This window comes from Drosophila subpulchrella, chromosome 2R (genome assembly GCF_014743375.2).
Source record: "Drosophila subpulchrella strain 33 F10 #4 breed RU33 chromosome 2R, RU_Dsub_v1.1 Primary Assembly, whole genome shotgun sequence".
Lineage (NCBI taxonomy): Eukaryota > Metazoa > Arthropoda > Insecta > Diptera > Drosophilidae > Drosophila > Drosophila subpulchrella.
Genome location: NC_050611.1, coordinates 16294439 through 16318980, shown reverse-complemented (window position 1 = coordinate 16318980; position 24542 = coordinate 16294439). Strand labels below are relative to the sequence as shown.

General features: G+C 47.5%; 8 protein-coding genes across 8 annotated transcripts; 4 read left to right on the top strand and 4 right to left on the bottom strand.

Annotated features, from left to right (window-relative positions):
* Positions 1–223: 223 nt before the first annotated feature.
* LOC119549933 lies at positions 224–5556 on the bottom strand. Its single transcript, XM_037858310.1, has 2 exons — positions 2434–5556; positions 224–2379 (listed from the first exon to the last, which is right to left on the bottom strand). Exons 1-2 carry the CDS (start codon positions 5359–5361, stop codon positions 1153–1155), a joined length of 4155 nt encoding a protein of 1384 aa, XP_037714238.1. The 5' UTR covers positions 5362–5556; the 3' UTR covers positions 224–1152.
* A 1868-nt stretch (positions 5557–7424) lies between these two features.
* Positions 7425–8253, top strand: LOC119550820. Its single transcript, XM_037859762.1, has 3 exons — positions 7425–7595; positions 7658–7943; positions 7997–8253. The coding sequence occupies exons 1-3, from the start codon at positions 7516–7518 to the stop codon at positions 8105–8107; spliced, it is 477 nt and encodes a 158-aa protein (XP_037715690.1). The 5' UTR covers positions 7425–7515; the 3' UTR covers positions 8108–8253.
* Positions 8254–8471: 218 nt separating this feature from the next.
* LOC119550799 (ATPase inhibitor A, mitochondrial) lies at positions 8472–9090 on the top strand. The gene is made up of 3 exons (XM_037859732.1): positions 8472–8623; positions 8692–8830; positions 8890–9090. The coding sequence occupies exons 1-3, from the start codon at positions 8574–8576 to the stop codon at positions 8956–8958; spliced, it is 258 nt and encodes an 85-aa protein (XP_037715660.1). The 5' UTR covers positions 8472–8573; the 3' UTR covers positions 8959–9090.
* A 319-nt stretch (positions 9091–9409) lies between these two features.
* LOC119550797 (5-formyltetrahydrofolate cyclo-ligase) lies at positions 9410–10343 on the top strand. Its single transcript, XM_037859729.1, has 3 exons — positions 9410–9689; positions 9749–10004; positions 10063–10343. Exons 1-3 carry the CDS (start codon positions 9495–9497, stop codon positions 10293–10295), a joined length of 684 nt encoding a protein of 227 aa, XP_037715657.1. The 5' UTR covers positions 9410–9494; the 3' UTR covers positions 10296–10343.
* LOC119550793 (protein virilizer) lies at positions 10264–16401 on the bottom strand. The gene is made up of 6 exons (XM_037859725.1): positions 16233–16401; positions 15492–16168; positions 12544–15437; positions 11777–12473; positions 10655–11716; positions 10264–10592 (listed from the first exon to the last, which is right to left on the bottom strand). The coding sequence occupies exons 1-6, from the start codon at positions 16296–16298 to the stop codon at positions 10418–10420; spliced, it is 5571 nt and encodes a 1856-aa protein (XP_037715653.1). The 5' UTR covers positions 16299–16401; the 3' UTR covers positions 10264–10417.
* Positions 16402–17120: 719 nt separating this feature from the next.
* On the top strand, positions 17121–22774 carry LOC119550798 (ATPase inhibitor A, mitochondrial). The gene is made up of 4 exons (XM_037859730.1): positions 17121–17162; positions 17348–17421; positions 17703–17847; positions 22469–22774. The coding sequence occupies exons 2-4, from the start codon at positions 17372–17374 to the stop codon at positions 22595–22597; spliced, it is 324 nt and encodes a 107-aa protein (XP_037715658.1). The 5' UTR covers positions 17121–17162; positions 17348–17371; the 3' UTR covers positions 22598–22774.
* On the bottom strand, positions 17868–19315 carry LOC119550796 (protein yellow). The gene is made up of 2 exons (XM_037859728.1): positions 18996–19315; positions 17868–18943 (listed from the first exon to the last, which is right to left on the bottom strand). Exons 1-2 carry the CDS (start codon positions 19189–19191, stop codon positions 17904–17906), a joined length of 1236 nt encoding a protein of 411 aa, XP_037715656.1. The 5' UTR covers positions 19192–19315; the 3' UTR covers positions 17868–17903.
* Positions 20356–22182, bottom strand: LOC119550794 (protein yellow-like). The gene is made up of 3 exons (XM_037859726.1): positions 21385–22182; positions 20582–21331; positions 20356–20525 (listed from the first exon to the last, which is right to left on the bottom strand). The coding sequence occupies exons 1-3, from the start codon at positions 21793–21795 to the stop codon at positions 20391–20393; spliced, it is 1296 nt and encodes a 431-aa protein (XP_037715654.1). The 5' UTR covers positions 21796–22182; the 3' UTR covers positions 20356–20390.
* Positions 22775–24542: the final 1768 nt, after the last annotated feature.

The following is a 24542-nucleotide window of genomic DNA, read 5'->3' as shown; positions in this document are numbered from 1 at the left end:
AAAAAGTAGGAAGATGATTTATTTTTACGTTTAAATTGTATAATTTATAATTATTATTATTATTTATCTAATGACCGATTTGTCAATGCCATGTTAAGGTTCAAATTAGTAATCTGTCAGGAAAAGTTAGCATGAATTTAAATTATTCGAATGCATTAATTTGTTTTTTTAATTACAGATTAAAACCTAATATTATATTGAGATATTAAACAGAAGTTAACATGACATTGCAAAATCGGGTCTAAATTGGAATTAAAATGTAAACTTAAATAAATTAAATTAACTAAGAAAATGAACTATTCAATGTGAAAATCAACCAAATCATAATTAAAAGTATCTAAAAGTTGATATTTATATGAAACAATTTAAAAAACAATTGCCCAGTGACCTCATAGACTATAATAACAACACTGTCGATTTTGCACATTAAAGTTACATTTAAAATGTTTCTAATTTTTATTTGACTAGTTCCATTGCATAAACGTTAATACAAGTTCATTTATGGGTTTCCATTTTTCTTTTCGAGATTTTCTCATGTGTTTTAAATGAACTCTTGTCCGTAATTTGGCCAGCGTCCGGCGGTCGAGCTGTCCGCTTGGGATTGGGGAAATTGGTGTTTAGTCAGAAGGACCCCGGGAAGGGGACCGACTTGAAAAAGGTTTGAGCTTTCTCCGCCACCAAGCAGGATGCACAACTCACCGGAGGACGCGGCCTAACGTCTCGAGCTCTGTATAGATGCGCTTCGTTATGGTAAGGGATGGTTTTGGTAAGGTAAGGTAAGGTATAATAATTGTTAATTAACTTTAGTTTAAGCATAGTTCACACCAAAAGTCGGAAACATTTACACTTATGTACACATTTAACACACATACATCCAACACTTAATAAACATTTATATATATATATAGAATATGTGGTAATAGTAATATTTAGCAAACATCGAGAGCATCTCGTCCATCCTATTCGGAGAATGCCATCTTATGTAACTTTTTCGAGACTCTTTTAGCCATGGTTTCATCTTACTTGTCCGTCGTGGTTGCTTCATTAAACTAAGGGCCACAAAAATTGTGATTACAAATAGTAAATTGGTGTTTTGTTCTTCATCTCCTTTCGTTCGTCGTCAAAAATGGTTTGATTTGCGTTTCCGCATCTTTAAAATCGCCTCAGCGCCAGAGTGCGCTTCAAATAGAGGCAAATGGCCCGATGGATTAGCTCGTACTGCTCCGAGTTCTGGACCATTCCGCCCCGCTGCAGACGCAGATTGCATACGATGCCCAGCACGTCCACGAAAATGTCCGGCATCTTGGGCAGGCGGTCGAAGGATGGGGGCGTCTCAACCGCCTCCGTCTCCTGGTGATTCAGGATGTGCCTGATGTGCCGTATGGTGTTGCAGGTGAAGCTGCTGTCGCTGTCTGTTGGGCTCTGGAACTCCTCCTCTGTGCTGCTGGTCAGTGATTTGGTGAGCATTCCCGTCAGCGAGTAGGCCAACGATTGGCGCAACTGACGCACAGCATTCAGGATGGCCGTGAAGCAGCCAGTGCGCCCAATTCCGGCCGAGCAGTGGATCACGGGTAGCGGCTGAACAGCATTAAATATGTCCTGCTGGTAGATCTCCAACCGCTGTGCCCCCAGGTGGGCGTTCCTCTCGGTTCTATTCTCATCGTAGTTGTCGAACTCCGACTCACACTTTCCTAGGTTGAGTACATGCAAGCAGGTGTCCAGCAGCGTGTTGATGTCCCGCGGCGAGTGGTGATCCGGCCAGTCCGGATACCAGTAGTGGTAGCAGTAGATCTTCTGCAGATGGTAGCTGGCACTCTGCGGCACACGGATGCAGTAGAGCAGCACCAGCTTCCTTACCGAGTAGCCATTCCTTCGCACAATACCGACGTTCTTGATCAAGATAAAACTTCCCTGGGCGGGCAGAGCCTCCAGCAGATCTCCTTCCAGCGTCACCTTCACCGACTCCACGCCAATGTGCCGGCCACTTAACTCATAGTCGATCGCCTCCGAGGAGGCCACCACAGTGTCCGGCACAAAGGTGGGCGTCAAGTACCGATCAAAATAGTTCCGGGCAGCCGCACTCAGCTGAAACACCTCGCACTTGGCGGCCACCGCAAAGATCTCATTCAGCTCGATGGGAAAATAGACAGCGCACTTTTGGCGATTCGCCTCCGTGAAGTTGGTGAGCATGACAATCTTTTGGAAGTACTGCTGCAGGATCTGCGCTCGGTCCATGTGCGGACTGCTGCTGCTCCCGCCATCCACGCAACGTCGTATGTAGCGCTGGGTGTTCTGGTAGATCATCAGCCAAAACTCGAAGATGGTATTGGGCAACGGACCCTGCGTAGCCACATAACACTTGGACACGTAGTCGGGTCCCTGAAAAAGGAGTTTATATAGTAGCACTCACAGAGAACAGGATGGAGATCTTACCTTGATATAATTGGCATTGATGTAGGGCATGTCCTCGCTGGCGGTCACGGAGCAGGTGCGCTTCACCTCCTCCTGCAGGGTGATCAGCTCGCTGGACTCGGTCTCGAGCAGCACGCGCGAGTGCTCATTGGGCAAGATCGTCTTGTAGCGATTCTTTGTCTGCGAGCCAAAGACCATCGGCTTCTCTTGGTGATTGAGCGGCAGGTCCCAGAACTCCTTGTGCAGATCCCGAAAGATGCGCTTCTGCTCGGTTTCCTCTAGTTCCGGTATCGATTGCACAATTCTCTTGACCACCGTCTGGTAGCAGGCGAGCAGTTCACTGTCCTCGGAGCTTGGTGGCACCAGATCAGTGGGCGTGTCCAAGTCCCGTGCGTTGGGGCCCAGCACAGGTGGCTGCTCGATGATGTTCCTGTTTGTCTGGTAGCTGTGATCGAACACGTAGTTCAGCCGAATCAGATCGAACTGGTTGAGCGGGTTGGAGGCGCTCTGCAGCATCTGAATGCTGGCCAAGTAGATCTTAAACTCCTCGCTGGTCGTCTGCGGCGACAGAGGTCGGGTCATAATGTTGCGCACGGTTCCGGCGCAGGTGCATGTGGCCCCCATGCCCTGATCCGCGCTAGCCGATTCCTGCTGCGGATTGGGTTGCAGGTCCGAGGCGGACCCAAAGCACACCTGTCCAAAAAACTTTTGGTTGTTAACCTTGCTGCTGTTTAAGTTCTCGGTGCTGAAGAATTTGCGCTGATGCGAAGCTTGGTTGGCGGCAGCACAACTGCAGACCGTCACCTTCGGCTGCCCCATGTCCTGCACCTGAATCTCTGTACTTGCTCCTCCTCCCAGTATGCTGCCCATGTTTAGGGTGAGGCTCTGATTGGAGCCGCGGCGTTCTAGCAGTCCTCTCTTTGGAGTAGGTACATTGGATCCCGAACCCGATCCCGAGCCGGTGGAATTGGTGCGCATGTTGAGTCGATTGTACTTCTCCGCGCTCAGCATTGCCTGCTGCTGTTGAAGCTGATGCATGGAGTTAAGATCCCCGCACGAGGTGGTGGTGTGTCCCGTCTTAAGGGTGATGCTGTGGTTCGATCCCCGTCTCCGGAACAACCCCTGCCGACTGCCCTGGCTGCCGGCCAACAGATGTGTTTGCGGCTGCTGGTCCGACCTGTTTTGGCCAGCCGTGCCCGCATCCAAATTACAGCTGGACTTGGAGTTGAGTATTGAGCCCAGGCTGTAGTTGGAGTGGCTGAGTCCGCTGTTCATCAGGTTGCCGCAAGAGCTGTGCAGGTTGAGCGTTAAACTGTGATTGGATCCCCGCCGCTGGAGGAGATTCATCGAAGATGTGGACACCGTGGCCTTGGCCTGCAGCGGCGGCATCGGTAGATCCATGGACTTTTGCTTGAAGGGCGATTCCTTGGGACCACCGCCGGAGGAGGAGAACTCCACGAGGGTGAGGCACTCGGGCAGCGTCTTTAGATTGGTGCTGGACGAGTGCAGTAGCTGATTGTGCTTGTGGGCGCTTCTCGGCGCCAGGCTAGCGCCCATTCCAAACTTGGAGCCGCCGTCCACGCTGCAGGCGGACTTTAGCTCGGAGTCGCCCAAACTGGGGGTCAAACTGGCGTCCGAGTCCAGGGAGCTTTGGGCCGTAGAGCTGCAGTGCGACGAGGGCACCTGATATGGGTTCTGCTTGCGGTGGTACATTAGCCAGTCAGTGTTGTTGATTCCGGGTGACTTCCTACGCGGCGTGCGCCGCTGGTTGGCCAAGCTCAGGTGGCTATCCAGTCGCGAGAGCGACGTTGAGTGAATAGCGGAAGCGGGCTGTTGAAGATGGTGGTGGTGGTGGATAACACTCGTCGACGGCTTGCTCTGCCCCGACTCCATGTCATCGCAGCTGCCATGAGAATGAGATTCGGTTATGTTGTGCACCACGATCGACAGCTCCGACTCATTGGCCGCCGAGTCCAGCGAGCGTGCCTTCTCCTTGGTGCTCTTGATGGTCGGCGTCTTGGGCTTGGGCAACGGCGAGGCCTGGCCCGAGTTCTTGACGGGCACGTCCATGATGCGAATGGTGAGATTGTTCTTATTCTTGCGATTCTTTCGCCCCTCCGACTTCTGCTGCTGCTGCTCCGGCGGTTCGGCCAATGCAGGGCTGCGATCCCGGCGCGATGCCTCCTCCATCCCTCCGGTATCCATGGGCGCATCCTGCACAACATGATCGATCTCCGGGAAGCGAAAGAAGTTGCCGTTCTTGTAGCCAGCCGAGTTTATGATGTTCAGGGGTGAACCGGAAACGTTCAAATTGTTGATGGAGGACAGGAGTTTCGGGGAGTAGCTGAGGCGACTGGCCTCCAGTCCCGGCGTCGTAGAGGATTCATCCTTGAACAGGATGGTGGGTGAGTTGTGCTCGCTCTTTGACAAATACAAGATGTTCTCCAGGTCGTGATCGTCCGACTCGCCCTTGGGCATGGTGTTCTCCTTGTCGGTGCCACGCCCACTGCCCCGCTCCTCGCCCGTGGAGCTGCTGATGTGCGGCGAGCAGGATCTGCGGTCGTACAGCGAGAACCGCTTGAACTTGCGGCTTAAAGTGGGACTCTGCGAGCTGGGTGGATGATGGACATGCGGTGGCGCTGGGTGGGGGCTGGCGATGGTGAACTGTCGTGGAGTGAAGGCCTCCTCCTCCTCTGGATCCTCCTGCTCGGGAATGCCTGGAACCCCACCCTCCGCTGTGGGCGAGGGGAACTCAAAGGACGTCTGCAGGAACTCGAGGGGCGTGAAGTAGGGCGTGCTCTTGTTGCTCTCCACATCCTCGCCAGCTTCCAGGGGGTGGGTGGTGGAGGCGGGGGAGGGGGAGTCGTGCATGGGGCGGGGGGCCTGTGGCTGCGGGTAGGGGTACTCAATGGGTGCATTCTCCTTGTTGTTGTTTCGTAGCTTGTCCATGATACACACACACAATTGCTGAAGCGGGGCGATCGCGGCGCAGTCGCTCCGCCCGTTTAGTGTCTTGGCCTCACTCGATCGGCATTCTCAATAGCTCGCCCGCACAGTTAGCACATCCAAATTGGCCGCAAATCATTGGTAAATCCAGCGTTTTCTAAAAAAAAAAACATTTTCTTATAGAGCTGGAGCTAGAGGTGGAGTAACATCAGTCTCATCGATGTTTTCGAGACATCGATAGCATAATATCGCAAAAGCAGTCACGCAAGTTCGATTCTTTAGCGAAGACACCCTCCTGGCATAGCGCGAACACAAACCCACCTTTGGGCCATCTCTAATTGCTAGTTAAGGCGCTAATTTTAATTGGAAAATAAAAAATAGACGACCACTCTTTCAAGCAATTGCGTTTGTAAATTACAGCTAAGGGAATCCCCAAATTAAAGATAAAATAGTTATGAGTCTGAAAATATTAAAACTCAGTGCGAATTCCAAATGGTGTACCAGTGCTGCCAATTTTTCATAAATCAATTTTTAATTTATTTGTTTAGATACGGAAAGCTCTCAAACCAACGTAATGACTATTAAAGCCGTGCTCTAAATTATTTAATCTTCTGACTCCTAATATTAAAACACTTAAATGTATTTGGTTTTCGCCTGAATGGGGTTGACATTTACATTAAATAATATTATTGTATTGGATGCTAAAATTTACCAAAGAAAATCAATTAGCTAGCGTTTTAGTGAGTGCATAATAATTCTGGTAAAGTTATATTCCAGAATCTAGATCCTAAGCTTAAACAATGAATCTGAAAGTTTTCTGCACATCTTTTTTGACTATAATGGGACTTTGTTTGGCAAACCTCTCAAAGGAAACTTGTAAAGGACATTGTCGCCGCTGGGAAGAGAATATAAAAACGTGTCTGTTCTTACCATGTTAATAAAGTAAAAGTTTCTTAAAAAATTAAATCATCCAAGGATAAACTTGAAAGATTTTGTCATAACTATTTTTAATTTGATAGGTCTTTCTTGCTCGGGGCCTCGCATGGGATATAAAGGGTGTCAAATCTAGTTCGAAGTATCAAAAAGGTGTTGGAACATCACATCTTGTTACAAAAAATAATTTTAAGCACAATTTGTATATTTTATATCTCTTTTGGTTTCTTAAATAAGAATAATTAATTCATTAATCCATACATTTTATTTTTAACTAAATGTAATAATAATAATTTGTGTAATACAACATTATTAAGCCTTTTAAGTTTGAAGAGGGTAAACGAGGATAATTTGGTTGCCTACACTGCACAATTAACAAATACTTATTTATGTTGAAATTAAAATTTAATGGATGCTATATTATTGCAAACATTCTAAAAAAAAAGATCGTATTAACTGGCTTAATTGTTTTAAATTACCTTTACAAAATGAATTAGTCACTGTTTTCAAGTTAGCCCTTGAGAAATGCACCTCAGCTAATAAAATAGTCTACAACTATTATTGCAAAAATGAACTTGAAAGTCTGCTGCTTAACTTTTTTTACTCTTATGGGACTGTCCTTAGCGCAACGCCCCAAGGAAACTTGTAATAGACTTTGTGACATCTGGGACGAAGAAACAAAACTGTGTCTAACAAACAGATTATGTTCACAAAAATAATAACAGTAATAATACAATAATAAAAAAAAGTACATTCATATAAATATAAATAAATGTAAATCATATTAAATTAAAGATTTATTTTTTAACATGCTAAAATAGAGGTGCTATATTATAGCAAATGGTACGGATAACTGTTTTGACTCTGATGGGACTTTCCTCCAAGGAATCTGCGTAGCTCCCTAAAGAGTCTTTAAAATACCCTAAAATAGCTTATATACATAATTGCAAATATCTTCGAACGTCAACTATAAAATAGAATATTTTTTTTTGTTGGTTATGAGTAATATTTGTATAATTATTGAGTACAACGCGTTTGAAACTGTATTAAAATAATAAATGTCTCGTTTTAGTAGGTTATAATCAACGCAGGAAACAAGAGAAAAATAGCACCAAATATTTTATAGAGCAATCGTGGCAAAATATTTCTGGGTTCTGATAAGTCTACTAGTCTCAACTGTCCAGTTTTGTGTACCCATTTTTAAAAAATCTGTAACCCTTTCGTATGTATTCCTTACTTTCGTGTACAAAAATGTTTTGTGCAGGATTTATGCAGCGTAGACTGAGCCTGGGTCTAAAGCAAACGTGAGTACCATTCGTATAATTCCCAATTCGTTCGTATAATTCCCAAGCTGAAATCCACAAAGTCTCGGGTTGATGACCAACAAACGCTATTCCGAGGAGAAGAAACCTCCAAATGTCTTCCTGTGGGGCGGTGGACTCGGCAAGCTGCAAGGCGGTCTGAAGGAGGAGGAGTACTTCATTTCCCTGACCCAGAACCTCATGTGCAAGATGCGGGACAAGAAGGACCACGTGGACTACATGCCCAATTGGGATGAGTTCCAGAAGACGCTGGATCACGCCTCCCTCGGCAGCTCATCGTTCATGAACAAGCACAAGAATGTACTCGAGGAGGCGTTCTTCCTAAACGAGGTGGGTTCGTTTTCCAGAACTCGTAATCTTTAATACCCTATCTTCATTTGCAGACCGCAGATGATATAAAAGTATTACACGACCGTGCTCAAGAGGACCCAAAGGTTGCTAACAACACTGCTACCGATTTGGAACTGAAGTCAGATCCACAAAACACAAATTAGTTAATTGTTTTTATCATTACTTGACATTCCCTCGTTACTTCAGAGGCGCAACATACTCATGCCAATACTTCCGAATCACACTGCGCAATAAAATTGTTAGTTTCAAAGTTCAAAGGGGATTAAAAAATAAAAGTCCTGGATTTAAATTCAAATAGTCGTTTTTTAGCGCCTTTTGCCGACTGATTTAGGGGCGTACAAAAAAAGGAATTATTTATATAATTTAAAATACATTTCAAAATACTTTCTTTAACTTTCGGTACTTTAGAAATTTAAATAATTGTCCCTATAAAACACTATTGCTTTTGTCTAAAGAGCATTTATTTCGGTCCCCATTAAGTATTTTTAGCTACGCTCTTGTCCAATTTTCATCAGTTTGTTTTCACAAGTCGGCGAAATCACTGCGGCAAATCACCCCCTTATATATAGTTTAACTATACTATATAAACCGCTCCTATAAAAGACAAACATGTTTACACTGCGCCGTCTCAGTCAGCGTTTGTATCCGCAGCAGATTCAGTAAGTTTCACGAATTGGAGCAAAGTTGCATAAGAATTCTAGAACCATTTGGGAACATTGCATTGCAGACACTTGAAAATGTCACAGATCGGAGAACTTGGAAGTGGAGCCGGCAAGGGAGGCGGCGGAGGTGGGTCCATTCGAGAGGCTGGGGGATCTTTTGGCAAAATGGAGGCTGCTCGCGAGGAGGAGTTCTTCCACAAGCAGGTAATTCCCAAATTTTGTTATATTATTCAAATAAACATCTTAAACTTATATTTCTATAGCAAAAGGAGCAGCTAAAGAATCTGAAAGCAAAGACGGAACCCAAGGCACCCGAGGCTCCTAAGAAGTGAATGACCTAAATCACTTTTAAATAGAACATAAGTGATTTTAATCATCACTTGATTATATTGTCTGAATTGTATTTACTTAAAGTTTTACTCCAAACATACTGTATGCAATAAGTTCGTTAAATGAAAATGGAAGGGTAGTGTTTCATTATAAATATTTATATATGTACTTATAAAGCGAAGGCCTCTCCAAATAAGTTTGGTAAATTAAAATGTAATAGTGTTTCATTTTAAAAATGTAAGTACTTGTCTCATTTAAATGGATTTTGCTCTGCTTTGATTCCAAGATTAAAGTTGATAGCCTTATATATACAAATGTAGGTACCACAAATTTGAAGAATTACATAACTTACTGAGTAACTCCCATCTCTGATCAGCTGATCGTCTTTCTGTTTAGCCCCTGGAAACCTATAGCTTCTTATTCCAGATTGCTCCCCTTCCATTTGTTTACGAACCCAGCTGCAAAGCAGAACCACCGACTGATTACGGTGGGGCAGTGTAACCGAATGTGATAAGAACGCCGGAGACGAGACCTACAGATGCCCGGACTGGACAGGCAGATGGAAACAGTTCTCACCGGTTCGCACGAGTGTGAAGTTGAAGATCCACCGGCAGGAATGGCGGCTACTATCCAGAATACTCTCAAAGTGGCGCTGAGGGGGCGCATGAAGGATGCACTCAAGTGCCTGGACGCGGAGACCATTGCCCGGCAATCCCAGGCAGTCATGGCCAAGGTAAATAACTGGCTGGGGTCTTGGGGTTATCACTAATCAGCTCGATCCCACGTCACCAGGTGCTGCAGAGTGAGATTTTCCGCCAGGCCCAGCGGGTGAGCATTTACCTGAGCACCACCTCTGAACTGGACACCACGGCGCTGCTCCTCGAGATGTTTCGCCTGGAGAAGATGGTCTTCGTGCCCACGTACGAGGGCAGCAAAATGAAGATGGTTCGACTGCGCGGTATGGACGAGTACGAAAGTCTCCCTTTGACCAAGTGGAACATCAAACAGCCGGACTTTAAGGAGGCACGTGAAGATGCCATGACCAACGGTGGGTTATAAAGAGTTCTTCACGCAGAGATTCATTTACATAGTTTCCTTCACTGCAGGCCACGGCATCGATCTCTTTATTGTGCCTGGGGTGGCCTTTACCCGCTGCGGAGGTCGCATGGGCCATGGAATGGGTTACTACGACAAGTTCCTGAAGCAGCACGCGGACAAGTATCCGCACAAGAAGATCTCACTGATGGCCCTGGCACTCAACGAGCAGATAGTCAGCAATGAGGAGCTGCCCATGGACTCGCACGATGTCCGTATGCACAGTGTAATTACAGAAAATTAACGTTAAGCTTAAATACAAATTGGGGAAAATACAGCGATCAATATAGAATCAGCAATTGTTAAGTAATGGAAGTAATACGCTTAACTAGCGACCACCTGGCTGGAGTGGATTTGAACTTCCTCCTATCTCAGGTAGGATGGTCTGGAGCGCAGGCCACGCCCACGTGGCCTTCCGCTGTAGTGGGGCGACGAATAGTGGGAGTCACTGCTATTGAAATGCGAGTCCGAGCCCGAACGATAGGATCCGGAGGAGTCTGCCCAGCTGGAGGGTGATCCAATGCGCATCAGCTTCTTTTGTCTGTTGAGAGAGTGGAATTTCCCTGTGATACCGGGGTTTCAATAGATATTTATTAACTTTACCTGAAGGCAGCCGCTGCCGAGATGCGGGATCCACGATTGCGTCCCACTCTGGAGCCCCTTAGCATGGAGGGTATCTTGTTGTAGCCCGTGGGTCCTGTGGGCTGGGCGCCACAAGTTTCCAGCGCCAGGAAGTCATCAACGTGCAGGGATGGCGGTCTTGAGGTGTTCGGCGGACGAGAGCGGAACAGATCGCCCCTAGAAGGTGGCGGACGAGCAAAACCACGTCCTCTAACCGACGAAACGAACATCTTCTTTTCCGGACGACCAGTGGCCGGTTCCACTTCTACCCGACGAGTGCGGAAACAAGGCGCTGTCGGTGTCATTTCGCGATTGGATTGCGGTGAGCCGGATAAGTTTATTACCCTCTTGCTATCACCAGCCACATTCAAATCCGGATTGAGGCACACGTTGGCCAAGTCCGTGAGATCGCAGGCAATGCGCTCGTAGATTGGCTCGTTCATGTCCTCGATCAATTCGATGGGCAGCGGATCCAGCCAATAGCGAGCCGTGAGCTGAGCGTTTTCGGCAGTGGCACAAAATCTCGTGAAGATCGGACGCGCCTCGTACTGTGTGACAATGCCCTCGGCCTGAGGCAAGTAGGGTTCCACAGTCAGAGATCCACTACAGCTAGTGGCCGATGTATTGGCTTCTCCCTCACCCTCAGGTGGCGTCTCAGTGCTGGTTCCGGCGAGAATCTCCTGCTTGGAGGCCTGCAGCAGTATCAGTTGCTTGAGGTCGCTCAGCGCCGCCTCGTTGGCCACCGCCTTGTGCTTCTCCATGACGGTGAGAATGCGACTTAGCACCGGTGGCTTGGCCAGTTCAATGTCCTGGAACTCCACCAGTTGGGCCAGCTCCGTGGCGCCCAGTTTCAATGTGCGATGCGGCATGGCCGACATTGTGGGCGGCGGTTCGATTTGAGTCAGAGATCGCAGCAGCAGGATTAGAGATTCGATGTTGGCGTTGTACTCCACAGTTTCGTTGTGAAGGATTACACGCTCCATCCATGCCTGGAATTCGGTGATCTTTTGCTTTAGCAACTGCGCCAGATGGTAAAAGGTGAAGCTGTTGGAATAGGTTTAATTATTTTGATATATTTACAACAAAATGAAAGCCAGAACTTACTCGTGCTCTGTGAGGATGACTAGGTTGCGCACCGCCAGAATTGATATGCCATGGGTGACCTCCACACTGGTTAAGTTGCTAAAGACAGCATCGATTATTCGCGGAATGAGTTCCTTGGGTGGGAGGGCCGCAGAAAGATTAAGAGCTGGCGACGCTGTAGACTTGTGCGAGATCAGCGATATACCAGAGTCAAGGAAACTATCTAGAATACGATGAACCGCCTCCTGGCAATTGGAAACCACGTCGTTGAATTCATTGAGGGCCAGTAGCGACTGGAATAGATCCCAGAACTTGCCCGAAAGTATGGACAGCATGGAACTCTTTAAAGGAGCAAAAGCGCACAAGCGCGTGGAAAAACGGAGCAGCCGTTCCAGATTGGTGGTCGGAATGCAGTTGGATGTCTGGTATTCATTGCACAGCAGCTCCATGATCGTCTTGGCGATCAGCAGCGTCATGTTGGGCGCCAGATCCGACAGCTGCATGCAAACTCGCTGCAGCAGTTCCGAAAGCTGCGGGAAACTGGACGGAGCTAGTGCCTCGACCAGCTTGGCAATCTGTCCGCTTTGGGGATGTAAGTGGGCTGACCACAATTTCCGCTCGGTGATCAGACGCTGCTTGTGCTGCTGCTGCAGTTGGTCACAAAGCGGCTGCGGCATTGGCAGTGGGAGAGGAAGCAGCTCTGCGAGGAGTTTAAGTCCTGTTTTGAAGAGATATGAAACATATTAGGAACATTAAGTTTCGAGCTCATTTATCAAATTTCACTTCACCTGGAATAAAGTGCGCGGGGCCATCGACGTTTTTCAGCACCTCCCTGATCATCAGCGTCCAAAGCGACTTGTGCAGCGACTCCTCGTCTTGTTCATTCGGCTGGGTATAAGCGAGAAGCGTCTGCACCACTTCCATCTTGCACTGCTCCACCTCGGGACCCGCCTGGCAGCGCGTGGGATAGTAGTAGAGCAAGTAGTACACCTTCACCAGGTGATCGATGGCGGTGAGATCCTTGTAGGTGCCATCTCTGCATAGGATCGCGTAGGACAGCAGCTCTCGAAGGATCTGCAAGGTGGGGAGCATGATCTGGCAGCAATGTACTCCCTGGATGGTCATTAAGGCGGGAGCATGCGCACCGGGCTGCTCGAAGTAGGCACACAAGCGCTCCATAATCTGGATGCAGAGCTGAACTCCGTCCGCTGCATATAGCTGCAGGGCCACAAACCGATGTTTCAGTTCCTCGGTCACAGGAGGAGCCTTTTGACCTGCAACAGGTTTGCTGATTGCGAGATATCGCAAAATCCGCAAGGCCATAATCAAATCTCCGGGGAAAGTGGTAAGGTAGTCCAAAGAGCGGCCTATCACCTCCACCAGCGGCATAATGTCATCATAAACGAATACGTTTATAGCCTCCAGGGGTTTCATATACACGTACATCTCCTGCAACACTGCCGACACCGATGGCTCGAAGGTCTCGTGGTTCTTGGCCAGCTCCAGGATAACACCGCCATGCTCGATAAGGTAGTCCAACTGCTCGCAATACCGGACGCAAGCGTCCACCATGTCCACCGCATAGCTCAACACCGGGCTCTTATACTTGGTGCCCGGCGAACTAAGCTGTCGTTGCGTCTGCAGGCGCTGCTCCTTTTTGATTAGATCCATAAATATCTTCAGATTATTATTCAGGCCTAGCACCTCGACGGTGTGCTGTCGTCCAGCGGGATCGCAGGTTTGCGAGTAGATGGCATGCATATGAGTAGCCAACTTGACGGCATCGTAATCAGGAGCCGCAGCTGCGTACACAATGGCATCTAAGTGGTAACGTGTCTGGACCTTGTACGACATTTCGATGCCCAATCTGGCCAGACGTGGCAGCACTGGGCGAAGAATCGGCCTGGGTCGCATTTGAGGAGCTGGAACCGTAGCTGGAGCAGAAGCAGGAACCGAGGTAGGAGCAGGCTTCACTTCCTCATCGGCTGTTGGTACACTTGGCTTGTCGACTCCTGCCTCCCCTCCTTCGTTTGTGACTTCCATTAGCTTGTTCTCAGGCTCCGACTTTTCCGGCTTAGTCTCCTCTTCCTCTGGATTCCTGGGAACCTCATCCAAGCCCAGCAATATGGCCACAATCGTCTGGGTAACAGAAAAAGCATCATCCACAAAGTAATCAATGCCCACATGGGAACGGAGCAGGGTGTGCATCAAATCAAGCATGCTTAGATATGTGGTGGCCGGCAGCTCCTTGCAGTTCCCCAACATGACCAGCAATGATTCCGCCAGAGAATTCTGTCCCAAATATGACTGCAGGGCATTTGCAAAGCTGCGTTGCGCCGTGGGATCGGTGACCACCTCGAACTTCTTGGACACGGGGAGAAAGCGGCGCGGCTGCAAGTAGCTCAACTGGCTGGAAAACAGTGCATCCATTAGCATCTCAAAGGCGAACTCTATTTGCTGACAAGTTATCACTGTGTCTTCCATTTGGTCCCGGTTACCCGGTATGATTATTCTATCCACAAAGAGTCGCCGGCACCAGATCTGTACACTTTCTAGGCCTTCCCACAAATGCAGTTTCTTAATGATTGCCTGCAGTGCGTACTTGGTCCTCGTTAACTTGGCAGTCTTGAGAGACTCTATAATCATCTGGTAGCCGTTGTCTTTTGAGGCCATAAAGTGATCGATACCCATCCTGGTGTCTAGCAAAGCGTATACGGCTTTGAGGAGCTGCAGTTTAATGGACAGCGCCATGTAGGGTTCGTGATAAAGTCGGAATACCGCCTCAAAGATATCAAACTTGTGCTCCTTTAACAAATGCTGGAAGAGATCCTCGCTGCTGCCCAGCAGCTCGGCCATACGGGCACCCAACTTGATGTGCCGAATCTTAAACGCGGGCTGTGGCTGCATGCAGGCCGCCTGGAAACTGAGGGCGATTTGCAGCACGTTTGCCGCCTGACGCAGATGAACCTCATCGTTTCCGAAGAACTGCTGCAGCACAAAATTCCTTCTTTTGAAGTGCTGGGCCAAGTAGCCCAACTGGTTGTTCAGTTGCTCTCCTAAGTACACAAACTGCTCCCTTTCGTCCACACTAGCGCCGTGCTCCTCGCTGAAGGCAGCCACATTTTCACAGCGGGTTTGCAGGACGAGCTTCTTAAACAGCAGCTTTAAGGTTTCCAGCTCCTTGCTAAAGTGGGCGGCCATGTCCCCTTCGTAGACCAGCAGTGGTTTCTGCCAGGGCTCGAAAGCATCGATGGCGGGAGGAGCAGCGGCTGCGGCAGCCTCCAATTCCCGCTCGTACTCCGCAATGGCAGCCGCATCAACTGCATCGTCTTCCTCGTCGTCTCCTATGATCTCGTCGTCACTCAAAATGGGTTCGAACTGCTCTTGCGGCGTGCAGGATCGGTCCTCATCGTCCCGATCTCGATCACCACGGTGCAGCGACTCCGAGGAATGCCTGTAATGCGAGGACTGCATCTTGTAGTGGGAGCGCGAGTCGTCGTCGTCGTAGTCCATGGTGTCAGGCGAACGCGGCCGCGTCGGAGAGTCAATCGATGCGGGCGGGGTTCTGGGCCACTTGTGCTCGTCCACATCTGAGCGGGATCTCTCCGAGCGCTTGCGACGCGACCGATGGCTAGAGTACTCCGGCGAACGTGACCAGTCTCTGGAGCCCTTATCGCGGGAACTGAAAGGACCGTGATTAATTTAAATCGTTTAAAGGAATCAGATCACCACTTACCATCTGATGTACTCTCTGTCGTTGCTCTCCGAGTGCGTATGCGATCTTCTCGGTGGTGGCGGCGAGTGATCCGTGGAGTGCGTGGAGCGGCGCAGACGCCGCATCTCCCGTTGCTCCTGCTCCTCGGCGTGCTGATGATAATGATCCCGGGAAAGGCCGTACTCCATATCCTCCGGGTCATAGTCGCTTACATTGCCCTTGTGGGCGGCCAGCATCTCGGCCTGCATCGGCTCCTGCCACTCGTCCTTGAGCACGTCCTCCTGGAGAAGCACTTCGCCACTCAGATTGCTTATCTCCGGGCCCACAGGCTCGCAGGGCAACGTGGGACTGGCTATGGGCTCTGTCACCGAGTTGGTAAAGATCCCGTAGATGGCCAATGTGATGGTGCTGTACCAGCCGCGCAGCACCAGTCCGTCCGTGACGATCTTCTCCTGCGAGCAATCCAGGTGGATGCAGTCGTTCTGGTTGTACCGCAGCAGGCCAAGATTCTCGAAAGCCGACGCAGCCGGCATTCCCAGATCGTTGACAAAGAACTCCAGGTCGAACTTGGAGGGATTGGTGGCACCCAGGCGCACGCCGCCGGGAAAGTCCGCCTGCACACGGGCGCCCAGTGGGATGATCCGCACCTGTGTGATGAACACCGGCTTGGGGAACTGCACCAAGTCCAAGTTTATGTCCTATGCATGGAAGGGAAACGGGGGTTAGAGACTGCTCCTTGTAGACGCTTCTGCGGCCAGTTACCGTCACTTCCTCGTGCGAAAAGGTGTCGAAGAACAGCAGCTCGGACCCGTCGTCTACATCGGCCATGTTTGGAATTTTAATTCGTGGTTTTATCAGCAAAATCGAGGTTTTAGTTTTTATTTATTTTCTGCAGTCGCTAAATCTGGAACCTAATCGATATAAAAGACTATCGGTGTTATCAGAAATTGAGCATTATCGATTAACTAAGAGATTTCAATAGGGGTATTCAGTGGTGTGTGAAATGCGGCAAATAGTTAACTTGCGGTTAGAGTTTATTTTATTTTGCGGTTTAAATTTTTTTGCGTACACTTTTCAAAATGGGGATTCAATGCGAATATGATTTTCTAGCCACCATTTACGTAAATAATTACAGGTCCAGTTTTGTAACACAATGTAATATAAGTAATTGCCATACCTTACCCTTTTTTGGAAATTTAGTTATAAAATTATACATTTCGCGTGTATATAAAGTGTGTACAAACAAAGTGTATGAATATATTCCTATACAAAATTGTTCAGAACTCACAAATTAAGAAGCCGATTTAATGTGTTCAGATTTAAGAAGATAAACTGAAATATTACCGGGCTAGTAGGTACAATCTTTGAGTAACTTACATTTAATTTTAAGGATTATACAGAGTTTAACCTCATCTCCCAATAGCCATTGCAACCTTGAGTTAAACTTACCATCGCATATGCACAGCTTTAAAAATATCGTATTTCCCGCCAACTGGCAAAACGTGACCGTTTGCATTTTTTGGTATATTTAAAAAAGTAAAAATACTATAAAAAGTATTTTTCTTAAGCTTCGCGGCTAACGGTGCGCACAAGGTCACTCTGCAGAAGAAAGTTTTTTTTATGAAATTAAAAAAAGGTGAGTAAAGTTCGACCGCGCCGCAATATTCCGGCATTAACTTGTATATACGGCAGGTATTCCTCACCAGTGCGGGGTGCATTTTGCGCAAACAATAAACAAAGAATCGGCTATAAATAACTGTGCGTTTATTGCGTCTCGGCTGTTTAAAAAGTTGAATGCACTCCGGCTTTTTGAAGGCGACCGCTTTGGAATTGGCTTAAACCTCTTGTAACTGATTTATATTCTCCTCTACTTGCAGTTTCCCAAATAAAAAACAACCAGAATGTTCGTCGTACGTCGTAGTGCATCCCGCCTGTACCCCGCTGGAATCCAGTAAGTGGTTACCTGTATTTTACCTAGATATGTACATACCTAACCTGTTAATTGGCTTACTAAAATAAACGGAGTTTTTAAATCCCACCTTCTGTACATAATGTGTTATGTATGCCCCGCACTTCCATTTTCCTCGATTCCCCTGATAAGATAAACAATCCCACCCAAAATTGCTTTCACTTTGCGCCCGTGTGTGTGTGCTTTCCATGCTGACTTCACTTCAATGTTGCGTAACCAACCAGAAGATTCCGCTTCTAAGTTCCCCTTTTTTCGCTCCACAGGCTGGCCAAGATGAGCGGCAGCCAGGTGGGCGACCTGGGCAGTGGAGCCGGCAAGGGAGGCGGCGGCGGTGGCTCCATCCGCGAGGCCGGAGGAGCCTTTGGCAAGCTGGAGGCTGCCCGCGAGGAGGAGTACTTCTACAAGAAGGTGAGTTAACTCTGAGACCGTCGTATTTGAAACTTTATTGAGTAGCAGCACATAGATTAGCATGGCTTTCCGGCGAGCAGCTCCTGAACACCGCACTTCTGTATGCGAAAGTTGATCTCCTTGTAATCCAGACCCGCTCCAAAGGCTTTCTGCAGCCGATTGGAAAGCACCCAGAGCTCCTGCTTGCCCTCGTGATTCCGCACAATCTTCAGGCCGCTGGCGAACTGCAGACGCTGCTCGTCCTCCACCAGCATCACCAGATTCTGATGGCTATAGCCAGTGCGGATGTTCCAGGCCAAGAGGCTCGGTGGCTGGACCAGGCCGCAGATCAGGAAGCCGGACTCACTCATGGCCGTTCCCACGCACTGACTGCCGCGCTTGCCCAGCAACTGGAACTGATCCAGGGCGGCACTCACATCGTTCAGCCGCCAGTTGCTGCCATTGTTGACCACGTCCAGTGGTATGGCCATCTGCCATTCGCTGGACAGCGAGTGGAAGTACATCATGCGCCGGCCACCCAATCCGTGGGGCGTCAGACTGGTGGAGACCGTGCCATCCCACAGCTGGAAGCTCTCGCCGGCTATGGTGAAGGTGCCAAAGTCCGGATGGGGGTACGTGAACTTGTTCTCGATCCGCCACGATTGCTGGGCGGCCACATCGTACACCACAATGCCATGGCCAATGGAGTCGGCCATGTACACGAATCCCACATCGCAGTTATGGGCATCCAGTTCCACGGTGGGCGTCACGAAGCGACTGACGCCTTCCTTGTACAGCCGCTTGGGCATCTTGTACTGGTGCACTACTTTCCCACTCTCCAAGTCAATGGCGTACAGCTGCGACGGACAGTGCTGGATGAAGTCGATCTCGCCGCTGTCCAGGATCCACATCCGGCCGCATTCGTCGATCTGGGTGCGGTAAACGGAAGTCAAGCCATTGCAGTCAGCACCGTGGGATTTGTGCCACTCGTAGCTGGGATAGGCCTGCAGGACGGTTCCGTTGGGACGCATTTCATTGGTGACATAGGCCAGGGAGTACGGCACACCTTTGGCGAAGCGCGGAATGGTCACGAATATCGAGGGCGTGGCATCGCCATCTGAAAAGACCGCATTAAACCTGCTTGGTGAGCAGTGAATAGGAATCCTCACGCTTGTAGTAAACATCCACATCGATGGGAATAACGCTGCCCGGATCGTAGAGGCCCTCGCTCAGCACTCGCTGTCTTTCCTGCGGCGATGGGAACTCCAGCTCCAGATTATAGGCTCCGAAAACACTTTCCAAGGCTTGGCCGGATGCTGCCAGCCACCAGCAGCAGCAGGCTCCAAAGACAATCAATCGGTGCATGTCGCAATCCTTTCACTTTCGCACCAACTGCTCCACTTAGAGTCCGAGCGGATACTGCGCATGCGCGACAGTCCGCTGGCCCATGTCTTTCTAATCCAGCCAGCCACTCGGCAGGCTAAGCGGGTCAGCTTTTGTAACTGGTTTAATTGCACACACCACACTCTGTGCACTGAAATTCTGGTCGGTCGTGGCAGTGTGTTTACTGGAGTCCACCTCCGAAAACAAGTTGCTGGCGTTGGCTAATTATGCACGCCACCCATTTGGACCGTTTGCTCGGTTCATCGGCCCATTAAGTGCTATCAATTACCAAGTCGATACATTTTAGTTAGCAATTAAGTTCCGAGTGTTGTTGCTAATGCCCAAAGCGGTTAAGGTCAGTTGATGGCGAGAAATCACGTTCAATATCAAGCTTCTAAACCCCTGTGGGATGTAAGGGGGATAGGTTGTTGCTTGGAACTTCAGACTTGCCTAATCATTTGGTGATAACAAGTGACCCCGAACTTTGCCGCAAGAGATTTGTCAACCAAAACAATAAGCTTTACTCTGAGCTTCAAATGATATAATATAGAACCAAAACCAACTGTCAAAAGTTTCCGGTTTCCAAACTTTGGGTTGGATTTAAATCGGTGTATGAGCCATTATTTGCCACAAGGGTGACAAAATACCATTATTAAGTAAAATCATTTAAAGTTCTCAAGTGTCATACATATATCTTCCTGCAAAGCGATCCAGCTTTGAAACTTTTATCTCACGCAACTAAATTATTAGACAATTCTCAAGCCTTAACCTGAAAATTGGGTTTTAATCAGTCTCTTTAAATAAACTTGTAAAAATGTAAAGAATTTGTATATCTCGTTTCGAGGAAAACTATTTCTTCTAAATCTGTAAGAAAAACGTGAAGATCATTTTTTGCGACCCATTTAATCCAATCTTATCATTTCATATGGGCATTTTATGATTGTATAGACAAAGGTTTTCAAGTTAAGAGAGAGTTATCATGCCGGCTATTCCAGGAATTCAGTTGTATAAAAATACAAATGTTTACACATTCATATAAATACTTTCCGTTTGTTAGAATCTACCCGCTTGCATAATTTACATTTCAAGATAGGCTGTAATAAAAATCTCTTAAAATTCCGCTTTCCAACAAATTAAACAACAATATTATTTACAAGCATTAGTTTAGTTTATTTAGTAAATCACTTAATAACCACAAGCCGATTGGTCAGATCTTCGTCGTTGAAAAAGAAAACGCTTCCCTGAACATCATCCAACTTGCGACGCAGAATGCGGAAGTTAACCTCGTTGGAATTCAACGTGCCTGCGGCGATTTTCTAAAGGAACAAGGATCAGTTAGTGATAACATATAACTCTACTGAATTAATCCCACCTGGAAGCGATTGGAGAGCATCCAGAGTTCCTCCTGCCCCTCGGGAGTTCGCACCACTTTCATTCCGCTGACGAACTGCAGCTCATTGGACTTGGCCGGCAAATTGCCAAAGCTTCGCGATTCGTAGGGCGAATTTACGTTCCACACGAAGAGCTTGATGGGATTGAAGGTGACGCAGTAGACGTTGTTCCTGCCATCGATGGCCGAAGCGGCGCACTCGCTTTTCCGCCTGCCCAGCAGGGTGAACTGCTCCGGCAACGCCTCCGGGTTATTGGCCCAGTTATCCTGGTTGTTGAGAGCACTCAGTGGCACGGCGTACTCACTCGCAGTGGCCATCGGATGGAAGTAGAGATTGCGCTTGTCGTTGGTGAGTGCAAATAGGCCATCCATCAGGAAGAAGCTCTCGCCAGCAATGGTATGCTTGCCGTAATCCGGATCGGGATACATGAAGCGGTTCTCTACCCTCCAGGAGGTCTGGGCCTGATGGTCGTAAACCACCAATCCGTGGAAAGTCACATCGGCCAGATAGATCATGGTGCGCTTGCAAGTTCCCCGGGGTGGAGGATCCTGAACCAGAACGTTTGGAGTAATGAAGAGGGAAGCATTCGGGGTGTAGGTGTTATTCGGAAAGCGGTAGCGATGCAGCAGGCGATCGGTATTCAGGTCAAATTGCAGCAACTGCGGTGGACAGTACTGGGTGGTGCCAATGGCACCCGTATCCATCACCCACATCTGGTTGCACTCGGTGATCTGAAAGGGACTTAATGAGCTCCTTATATAATCTTGGATTATTACCAACTCACAGATACTCTGAAGACGGAGGTGATCCGATCGCAGTCGTCGCCGTTATTATTGTGCCAGTCGTAACTGGGATACGGCTGCAGCAGAGGACCATTCCTGCCTTGCGTCGCAGAAACGGTGGCCAGTGTATAGGGTATGCCAGTGACAAACCTAGGAATGGTGGTGAACAGCCTAGTTCGCCCATTGGCCAGATACTGCGGCTGGACGTCGATGGGAGTTCCATTCTCGGGCACCAGATTACCAGCCGCCTGGGCATTCTCCCGATCCTGGGCCGTGGGAAAACCGAACTCCAGCTGGCGCCACTGCGTCTGCGTTTCCACAGTGCGCACGGGACGCGGTCCACCAGCTCCGGCGCCATAAACCTGGGCCTGGGTCAGCGAGAAGGCGATCAGCAATATCCGCAGAGGTACCATTCTGTCGCAGAGTCGAATGGTAAATGTTCTAGTCGCACTAAGGGCAGCTGCTTATCAACCTTAGCCTGATAGTGGAAAGAGAGACGCTGGCGGAGATTGAAGAGAGGAGTGGATCGCGGCTTGTTGACGGACAATTAAGAGTGTCAACTCTGTTGATATTTGGCCAGATGCGGCCTGAAACGCGCGGTAATTTAATACGGTGACCCCGATCTCTGAGAAACACTTTCTTCGACGTCTCGCATCGAAAGCCAACTATCGACTGAAAACAGGCTTTTTCTGGGCAGCTGAAGATGAGCAGGCAGAACGGAAAGATATTGAAGCTGATTCAGGTTCAATGGCAGGTGGTTTTTCCCCCGGTGTTTTGCGCCTATGTTGCCAGCTTCTCTTGGTCACCCATGCAAGATTTACATATACTTTTGTGAGAAGCTCGTTCGTGAAACTTTTAACCAAATATTTGCTCTTGGACGTTGTGACAAGGGTGGAGTTGTTTACGCTCCGGAATGGCTTGGGCCAAAGCCTCTTATTTACCTAATAATGACAGTCCATTATTGATGAGACGACGCTCCAAGGGTGGGCGGGATTCGCTAACCCGTCATTAGTGTTTTATGACTCGCTATCTTAAATTTAAATTACCTGCTAATCGAGAATTTCTGTTTAAATTGCTTTGTTGCAGCAACGTGAGCAGCTGGATCGCCTGAAGAACGACCAGATCCACCAGGCTGAGTTCCACCACCAGCAGATCAAGGAGCACGAGGAGGCCATCCAGCGCCACAAGGAGTTCCTCGACAACCTCCACAAGTGAGCCGTGCTCAGTCGGGAGAAAGTGATCACGCAGATGCGATAACTCGAGACATTTACTTAAATGCATTTCACCCAATTTTGTATTTCCCCAAGTGCTCACTATTTTGTACTATTAACCAGTCAAAAATGTTCAATGTATTTGATAACCGCATCAATAAACTACCCATTTTTTAATGGATTTATTGGAACATAAATCTGGCAGTGATAAAATATCGGAAAGATATAGATAAGGCAGGGGCCTAATATCTGTTTAATATGTAGGGGATATCTTTCCAACCTCTTACCGACCACGACTATTAGATACCCATTACCCATTTTTTCCATTAGCACACCTAGCCTACAGCGCCACCTAGCCTATAACGGAAACTAACCTATAGCGCCCCTAGCGGCTTGCTGGTGTATTAGTGAAAACAGCTGATTTGCTGCATGTGGTGTGCAATCTCGATTGAATCCGCAAAATATAGACTATTATTTGGATATAACTTTTCAATAACTAATCCGATATTAATAATTCTTGGCATATAGATAGATATTGATATAAACAAAATAGTTTTTAAATTTAAAAAAAAAATTAGTACACCCATTTAGTCTACTAAAAAGGGGTATAAAAATGTACGATTAGGTGGCTGAAATCAATAACTGTTCAAGGTTAGTTCCACTCATGAAGTTCGATGATGGTCACAAGTTCTTTAAAATTAGTAAGTTATAGTTTAGGTGTTATCGCCTGCATGCGTTATTGCTTGCAAGCTAAAAAACAACACGAACTACTTGGTCACGACACATAAAGTTAACCACCTAAGTGCATTGTCATTCTAAGTTAATTTTAATATAAACTAATTATTTGAAATCTACTAACCATCAAATCAAATTGATGATTATTTTTAATTAATGTTTTTAGCATTGCAATTAATATACCCTGAAAAACCCTACTGATAAAACTGCCACTTGACCCTATCAATGCTTTGGAATCAACAAAAAAGACAAATGGGAAGTACAAACACGATTGTAAAGCATTAAATGATAAACACGTAATAGGGTGCTAAGAAAGAAGATTTCTACAACAAATTAATTCCGAAACACACGCAGAGGGTACTAAAAATGCAAAATCACCTCCTAATTAGCAAACTTGTTTAGCTTTCATTCAGTTTTTAGCGGGTAAACAGTTCATTATAATAGTATTGCTAGAAAAACTTGTATGCTTAAAGACTTTCTATAAGTTAACAGAAGTACATATAAAGAATTCAAAGGGCGACCAACTGGTTTTAATAACAGAATAAGTAATATTGAAATCTAGCGCTTTTTTTAACAGCTTACTAGCGCCACCTGTTTGAATTGGCTTGTAGCTGTTAATCGTCAACTTCTTAGTAATCTGTTGAGTAATGGCACTGAAAACTCTATATTTGTTTAACATAGATACTAAAATAGTTCCACAATTAAGAGACAAATGAAATATGCAGCGTTTTAATTATGTTACTTTATAAACATATCTCGTCACTATTATAGATTTTCTTATTTGAAAGTGCGTTCGTTACCAACCGTTATTTTGCCTATTATCGATAACGCTAAGGCTTATCGAGAGTGTGATCGTTGACGAAACATCTGCAGACACGCATTTATTAAGATGTTTTTTAATTAAAAAATTCAATAAGCATTTAAGAAATCCTTCGATCGGTAAGGCTCATCTGGAGGAGGTGTTGCGCGTCGAGATGGACGACATGAGCTGCAAAATGCAGGCGTATCAGACGAAGCTCCAGCTGCTGGGAGAATATAACGGCGGCTCTGGAGCGAAGCGGCCAGTTGTTGGACACCGAGCAGCTCATCGACCTAGATGAATCGGCTGGAAAGTCGCCGCCTTCTGCAAATGAGCAGGAGGAGCATCGTATGGAGGTGACGGAAAAGTGTGAGGCCCTCCGCAAGCAGGAGGAGGAGAATGTCCTGCTCCTGGC

What these genes read in the sequence shown, in the direction of transcription:
- LOC119550797 (XM_037859729.1), top strand. Translation starts at nt 9,495, where the DNA reads ATGCCCGGACTGGACAGGCAGATGGAAACAGTTCTCACCGGTTCGCAC. An exon ending in CCCAGGCAGTCATGGCCAAG is followed by an intron (nt 9,690 to 9,748) that starts GTAAATAACTGG and finishes CCACGTCACCAG; the next exon opens with GTGCTGCAGAGTGAGATTTT. An exon ending in TGAAGATGCCATGACCAACG is followed by an intron (nt 10,005 to 10,062) that starts GTGGGTTATAAA and finishes CCTTCACTGCAG; the next exon opens with GCCACGGCATCGATCTCTTT.
- LOC119549933 (XM_037858310.1), bottom strand. Translation starts at nt 5,361, where the DNA reads ATGGACAAGCTACGAAACAACAACAAGGAGAATGCACCCATTGAGTAC. An exon ending in TCAATGCCAATTATATCAAG is followed by an intron (nt 2,380 to 2,433) that starts GTAAGATCTCCA and finishes CTCCTTTTTCAG; the next exon opens with GGACCCGACTACGTGTCCAA.
- LOC119550798 (XM_037859730.1), top strand. Translation starts at nt 17,372, where the DNA reads ATGTTCGTCGTACGTCGTAGTGCATCCCGCCTGTACCCCGCTGGAATC. An exon ending in CTGTACCCCGCTGGAATCCA is followed by an intron (nt 17,422 to 17,702) that starts GTAAGTGGTTAC and finishes TTCGCTCCACAG; the next exon opens with GCTGGCCAAGATGAGCGGCA. An exon ending in AGGAGTACTTCTACAAGAAG is followed by an intron (nt 17,848 to 22,468) that starts GTGAGTTAACTC and finishes GCTTTGTTGCAG; the next exon opens with CAACGTGAGCAGCTGGATCG.
- LOC119550799 (XM_037859732.1), top strand. Translation starts at nt 8,574, where the DNA reads ATGTTTACACTGCGCCGTCTCAGTCAGCGTTTGTATCCGCAGCAGATT. An exon ending in TTGTATCCGCAGCAGATTCA is followed by an intron (nt 8,624 to 8,691) that starts GTAAGTTTCACG and finishes ATTGCATTGCAG; the next exon opens with ACACTTGAAAATGTCACAGA. An exon ending in AGGAGTTCTTCCACAAGCAG is followed by an intron (nt 8,831 to 8,889) that starts GTAATTCCCAAA and finishes ATATTTCTATAG; the next exon opens with CAAAAGGAGCAGCTAAAGAA.
- LOC119550793 (XM_037859725.1), bottom strand. Translation starts at nt 16,298, where the DNA reads ATGGCCGATGTAGACGACGGGTCCGAGCTGCTGTTCTTCGACACCTTT. An exon ending in CCCCGCGCACTTTATTCCAG is followed by an intron (nt 12,474 to 12,543) that starts GTGAAGTGAAAT and finishes TCTTCAAAACAG; the next exon opens with GACTTAAACTCCTCGCAGAG. An exon ending in GTCATCCTCACAGAGCACGA is followed by an intron (nt 11,717 to 11,776) that starts GTAAGTTCTGGC and finishes CTATTCCAACAG; the next exon opens with CTTCACCTTTTACCATCTGG.
- LOC119550794 (XM_037859726.1), bottom strand. Translation starts at nt 21,795, where the DNA reads ATGGTACCTCTGCGGATATTGCTGATCGCCTTCTCGCTGACCCAGGCC. An exon ending in CCTCCGTCTTCAGAGTATCT is followed by an intron (nt 21,332 to 21,384) that starts GTGAGTTGGTAA and finishes AGTCCCTTTCAG; the next exon opens with ATCACCGAGTGCAACCAGAT. An exon ending in TGCTCTCCAATCGCTTCCAG is followed by an intron (nt 20,526 to 20,581) that starts GTGGGATTAATT and finishes TTGTTCCTTTAG; the next exon opens with AAAATCGCCGCAGGCACGTT.
- LOC119550820 (XM_037859762.1), top strand. Translation starts at nt 7,516, where the DNA reads ATGTATTCCTTACTTTCGTGTACAAAAATGTTTTGTGCAGGATTTATG. An exon ending in AGCCTGGGTCTAAAGCAAAC is followed by an intron (nt 7,596 to 7,657) that starts GTGAGTACCATT and finishes AAATCCACAAAG; the next exon opens with TCTCGGGTTGATGACCAACA. An exon ending in AGGCGTTCTTCCTAAACGAG is followed by an intron (nt 7,944 to 7,996) that starts GTGGGTTCGTTT and finishes CTTCATTTGCAG; the next exon opens with ACCGCAGATGATATAAAAGT.
- LOC119550796 (XM_037859728.1), bottom strand. Translation starts at nt 19,191, where the DNA reads ATGCACCGATTGATTGTCTTTGGAGCCTGCTGCTGCTGGTGGCTGGCA. An exon ending in TGTGGATGTTTACTACAAGC is followed by an intron (nt 18,944 to 18,995) that starts GTGAGGATTCCT and finishes CGGTCTTTTCAG; the next exon opens with ATGGCGATGCCACGCCCTCG.